Here is a 6,540-nt window from a genome sequence, read left to right on the forward strand (position 1 = left end):
AAAAAAAAAAAAAAAAAAAAGACTTAAATAGGATCTACGGTCACCTGACATAATATCCAAATGCCCAGGAGGCAAATGAAAATAAACTCCTTTGTCATACCCCAAAAACTAGAAAAATTACAACTTGAATGCAAAAAGGTAATCAACAAATGCCAACACCAAGATGAGTCAGTTATTGAAATCATCTAACAAGAATAAGATGAGGCCAGGCACTGTGGCGCACGCCTATAATCCCAGCACTCTGGGAGGCCAAGGCGGGTGGATCATTTGAGGTCAGGAGTTTGAGACCAGCCTAGCCAACATGGTGAAACCCCATATCTACTAAAAATACAAAAATTAGCCAGGCGTGGTGGTGGGAGCCTGTAATCCCAGCTACTTGGGAGGCTGAGGCACAAGAATCACTGGAACCCAGGAGGTGGAAGTTGCAGTGAGCCAAAATCTTGCCACTGCACTCCAGCCTGGGCAATAGAGTGAGACTCCATCTTGGAATTATCTAACAAGAATTTTATTTATTTATTTAGACAGAGTCTCACTTTGTCACCCGGGTTGGAGTACAGTGGTGTAATGTTAGCTCACTGCAACATCTGCCTCCTGGATTCAAGCAATCCCCCAGCCCCAGCCTCCCAAGTAGCTGGGATTACAGGCGTGCACCACCACACCTGGCTAAATTTTGTATTTTTAGTAGAGACAGGGTTTCACCATGTTGGCTGGGCTGGTCTTGAACTCCTGACCTCAAGTGATCTGCCTGTCTCGGCCTCCCAAAGTGCTAGGATTACAGGTGTGAGCCATTGTACCCGGACTCTGACAAGAATTTTAAAGCAGCTATCATCAAAATGCTTCAATAAGCAATCACGAATAATCTTGAGGCAAATGAAAAAACCAAAATCTTATAAAAGAAATAGAAGATTTTAAGAAGAACCACACAGAAAGTATAGAATTAAACAATCACAGAAAAAAAAACCTCACTAAATAGGCATAATAGTAGAATGAATAGGACAAAGGAAACAATCAATGAACTTGAAGATAGAACAATAAAAACTATCCAATCTATATTTTATACAGAAAAATACTAGTTTTCAAGTACTAAATAATAATACAATTAAATATCTAGTTGTAATTTATTTCTTTAGATTAGCTAGAATTCTACTCTAAACTCTATTGTTTCTTCCTTCCTTAACCCTTTACTAGCTTTTCCTAGAACAGAAGGGTATAAATAAACACAATAAGAAAATGAACAATTAATTTCACAATCTGTATGATCCCTAATAACATAAAAAAGCAAAAAACAAATCTAGTAATATTTGTATTAAACATCTTTATTAAACATTCACACAAGTACAAGAATACAGAAGCTTCTCTAGTCAGGATGCACTAAGCACCTAATGAGTACACAAACTTCAGCATATCCTCATTGTTCTCATGGTACTAATTTGAAGATACTTACCTTCGAACTAAATCTGGTTTTAGAAGAGCTGCTTGTTCAACTCCAACTGGTTGGGATACAGGCTGTAAACAGTACAGACAAAAAACTTGCTATGATAACAGTAAAATTCAAGCTAAATATACAATTTGTTTCTATTCAGAAAACATGATAGTTTTGGTTACCTTGCAAACCTGGTAGAATATCTATGATACTGGATGTCTGCATCAATCCTATTATTAACATTATTACCAAAGATAAATAAAATTTAACAATACATCAAGTACATCTTTTTTTTTTTTTGAGACGGAGTCTCGCTCTATCGCCCAGGCTGGAGTGCAGTGGCCCGATCTCAGCTCACTGCAAGCTCCACCTCCCGGGTTTACGCCATTCTCCTGCCTCAGCCTCCCGAGTAGCTGGGACTACAGGCGCCCGTCACCTCGCCTGGCTAGTTTTTTGTATTTTTTTTTAGTAAATACGGGGTTTCACCGTGTTAGCCAGGATGGTCTCGATCTCCTGACCTCGTGATCCACCTGTCTCGGCCTCCCAAAGTGCTGGGATTACAGGCTTGAGCCACCACGCCCGGCCCAAGTACATCTTATACATAAAGATTTTTCATTTGAAAAAGTTAGCACTGTTATATGTACTTTTGTTTGAGTTATTTTTCAATGGAAGACACTACTACTGAGCTTCCAGTCCTAGTTGTAAAACTACTACTTAAGAGTTACTACCACTCTACAAGATAAATCAATGACTCAGGCATTAACTTAATGTGTAGTCTGTCTGTCTGTCTCTCATCTCTTTTCTCTAGACGATTTCAACTATCCCTTCAAGGAATTAGTATTCAGCAGCTGCAACACTGGCTTCCAGGAGAAAAGTGTTTAAGCTCTTAATAGGACAAATACCAATTCTACTGGAAAATAATTTTACATTTACCTAATCCAACCTCTATGCACTGCCACTAGTGATAGCAGAGTGATCTTAGAATGCAAATCTAACAAAATTGATAATTTCCTTACTAGTTTATACCCTATATGATGGCTCCTCATCTTCTATAAGATTAAGGTCCTTCAGATGGCAAATAATGTTCTCAATGAACTGGCCTGTACCTGATTATCCAGCCTTATCTCTCTGTTTGAAGCCACACTAAACTGTAGCTCCTCTGTGTAAATTAGGCTCTTCTGCATACTGTGACTCTACTTATATTCCTCCACTTCCCTAAACTATTTCAAACTATTTCATCATTCTAATCAATCCATACTGAGAAATTTTTTCCTGGATAAATTAAACTAGCTTCTAATTATAGATTAGATAATTAGCTCTTTAACATAATCACAGTTTAAACACTGAGAGCAAATATTTCAGCAAATAGTTTTTTTTGTATACTTAAGATTCAACAAAATGTATCTAATTTAACTAACGTTTGTATAGTCCCAGTAAGTTGGAACAGTAACATGGCATCCTAATGCATAAATCCAGAGACAAGTGTATGTACTAAGCAAAGAGAAACAAAACATAGTTACTATATAACAATATGGAATTATATTTTATAATCACTTGCAATTATTAATGGGGTTATTAATGCTACTTTGTGCTAGTGCTCAGAATCATGGCTAATGTTTGGTTTATCCGCCTTCATATCTGAAAGCTACAAGTTAAACTCTGTCATAATATTTCTAAGGGTTTCAAAATTAATATTTACAAATAGGTGCTGGGCCATTTTTGCAGATGTCTTTCCAATTTAATGAAATGTTTCATTTTTACTTTCATTTGTTTGTTTTATGTTTTGAGATGGAGTGCGCACCACCACACCTGTATTTTTTTTTTTTTCTTGTATTTTTAGTAGAGATGGGGTTTCACCATGTTGGCCAGGCTGGTCTCAAACTCCTGACTTCAAGTGATTCACCTGCCTTGGTCACCCAAAGTGCTGGGATTACAACCATGAGCCACCACGCCTGCCCCATTTTTACTTTTGTTTAAAACTGCAGTCAGTCCTTTTTATCTGTGGATTCTGCATCCATGGATTCAGCCAATCTTGGATTGAAAATATAATATTCTGGCTGGGCATGGTGGCTCACACCTGTAATCCCAGCACTTTGGGAGGCCAAGACAAGAGGACTGCTTGAGCCCAGGAGTTTGAAGTTACAGTGACCTATGATTACACCACTGTAGCCCAGCCTGGGCAATACAGCAAGACCCTGTCTTAAAAAAAGAAAAAGAAAAAGACAAGACAGTATTTTCAGGATTCAGAACCCTTGGATATGGAGGGCTGACTTCATGTGTGTGATTCCACAGGGCCAACTGTAGGGCTTAGCATCCTTGGATTTTGATATCCAAGAAAAGTCCTGGAACCAATCCCCTACAGATACCAAGGGACAATCGTACTGTAGTGTTGCATATTGATATAACGGTGACCTACCCTAAGATTATCAGATTTGAGGCTTGGTAAGTCTGTTTGTACAAAGTTGAATTTATTTTTTTTCTTATTACCAAAGCAAGATGAATATAGATAAGCTTGTTTAACACCTTGGTGTATATTCTTTGAGACCATTTTCTGTACACACACACACACACACACGTTTTTAATGTAATCATAACGTATGTACTCTTTTATAATCTTTTTACTTAAAACATCTTAAGTGTTTAAGCACATGTTAAGGGCTACATAATATCCTTTAGTATAAACATACCATTATTTATTTAATGGCGCAAGTAAGGGAGACAAACATCTAATTTTTTTGCTATTTGCAACTGTATTTCATATTGTGAGGAACATTCTTGTAGCCAAATCTTTGTATGCATTCTTAATTATTTATTTGGAAGCCTTTCTAAAAATGGAATTGCTAGACATTTTTAAGGCTTGATATATATTGCCAAATTGCCCTTCAGAAAGGTCTAACCAGTTTACAGTCCTACCAGAGGTTTGTGAAAGTATTCATTTTCCTCTACATTTGGTATTTGCTATCCTATAAAAATGTTTGATTATTAAATGTATATAACATTATAAAATGTAGGAAAATGGGAAAAATCACCTAGAATGCTGTTTTCCTAACATGGCTGTGATTATAATATTTGCTATAATATTATAGGCTTTTTTCATGTGTATAAATGGTTGCAAATATACAGTTTTTTTCTGCTTTTTAAAATGTATTAAGTATTTTTCCTTACCTTTATTGGCCTGCATTATTCCAGTTTTTAATAGGCACATGATAGGACAATAAGTATTCATATTTATCTAACTCCTCCCCTATTCCTAGATAACTAACTTACTGCCAATTTTTATTACATATAAATAAAAATACAGTAAAAATACAGAGATAGCTACCATAGCTAACATTCACTATGAAACAAGCATCGTATGTGCTTTTTGCTTCCTTTTTATTATTTTCTTCAGATTAATTTCCAGGATTGGCAATATCAGATCATGAACATTTTTATGGCACAGTTTTTCTTCCTATGTCACCCTTTCCTTTCTTATTTCTACCTTCACACATTTATTGGAAACCTAGTGTGTAGCAGGGACTGTGCTAAGAGGCAGTGAGAATACAAAATGAATCTGATGGAGCCTTGGAGTCAAATATTAAACATATATAATAGAGAGTGGGCTGGGCACAATGGCTCACATTGGGAGGCTGTAATTTGGGAGGCTGAGGCGAGTGGATCACCTGAGGTCAGAAGTTTGAGACCAGCCTGACCAATATGGAGAAATCCCATCTCTACTAAAAGTACAAAAATTAGCCGGGCGTGGTGGCATGCACCTGTAGTCCCAGCTACTCAGGAGGCTGAGGCAGGAGAACTGCTTGAACCTGGGAGGTGGAGGTTCCAGTGAGCCAAGATTGTACCACTGTACTCTAGCCTGGGTGACAAGAGCGAAACTCTGTCTTAAAAAAAAAAAAGAAAAAGAAAAAAGAAAAAAAAAGAAAAGTAGAAACAGCTACTTCTGCTGGGGTAGGAGCAGGGAATCAATCTTGTTATATTCTTGAGGCTCCCCTAACTGGATCTGAGGTCTTATGTAACGCCAAACCTTGGGAAGGTGTTGAGGAGGATCTTTCTCCTTTACTTGCTCCACCACACCTTTCCTCCTCCCATTGGTGGTTCTCAGCCCCAGAAGGAGAGATGGGAAGACCAAAGAGATAAAAAGCTAAGACCATGTACAACATCCCAGAGATTCTTACTCAGTTATTATGGAGTGAAGGAGACCAGTAAAACTGGGATGTACTTTTAAACATTTCATAAATTGCTTTATTATATTATTGATGTTACAAAGCATTTCTCTCTCCCCTGAAATACTTTTAACAGCCACTATTTGTTGAGCACTTATTACATGCCAGATGCTTCTCATATTTTATATCACCTAATCCTAATAAGCCTGCAATACAGGCATTTTTTATAACATTATAAAAATGTTCCAACACATAGAAAAGTGGAATTGTTCTGTGAAAAACTATATATCCAACACCACTCATAGTCTATGGGATTTTACTATAGGTACATTATCCCATATATTTCAAAGTAGGTTGCAAATGCCAGATAGGCATTTTAAAACTTTTACAACCATTTAAAAGCATTTCACACCAAAAAGAACCAAAGCTGGGCGAGATTAAATAACTTTCCTCAAGTCACACAGTGAGTTCAAAGAGCCAGAGTTGAAATCCAGGTGTAACCAATGACACAAATTGACTCAAGCCTACATGTATGCTGTATATACCTGGTTAACAGTGGAATTTTTGCTTATTTAATTAAAGAAAATTATCATGTGCATGATGCCCATTTCCATATTTTTATATTTATATAGAATTCTTCATCTGTAAAGACGTTGTCTTACATAAGCCCAATCGTTGGTGAAGGCAAGATTCTAAACTTTTTTTTTTTTTTGAGACAGGGTCTCACTCTGTTGCCCAGGCTGCAGTACAGCCTCAACCTCCCAGGCTCAAAGTGATTCTCCCACTTCAGCCTCCTGAGCAGCTGAGACTTACAGGCACACGCCGCCACACCTGGCCCAAATTTTTTAAAAAAAATTAGCCAGGTGTGGTGGCTCATGCCTATAAACCCAGCACTTTGGGAGGCTTAGGCAGGCGGATCACCTGAGGTCAGGAGTTGGAGACCAGCCTTCAACAGGT

The 6,540-nt window shown here is 37.5% G+C and overlaps 1 protein-coding gene across 1 annotated transcript in view; it reads right to left on the reverse strand.

The window, feature by feature from the left end:
* Positions 1–6,540, reverse strand: part of WNK3 (WNK lysine deficient protein kinase 3) — a 173,585-nt gene that overhangs the window by 59,325 nt on the left and 107,720 nt on the right. The window contains exon 11 of the mRNA XM_011946574.1: positions 1,445–1,506. Within this exon, the coding sequence (XP_011801964.1) occupies positions 1,445–1,506 (62 nt within the window). The remainder of the gene's footprint in view (positions 1–1,444; positions 1,507–6,540) is intronic.

The sequence above is a fragment of the Colobus angolensis genome, unplaced genomic scaffold, assembly GCF_000951035.1.
Source record: "Colobus angolensis palliatus isolate OR3802 unplaced genomic scaffold, Cang.pa_1.0 Scaffold250, whole genome shotgun sequence".
In the NCBI taxonomy this organism is placed as follows: domain Eukaryota; kingdom Metazoa; phylum Chordata; class Mammalia; order Primates; family Cercopithecidae; genus Colobus; species Colobus angolensis.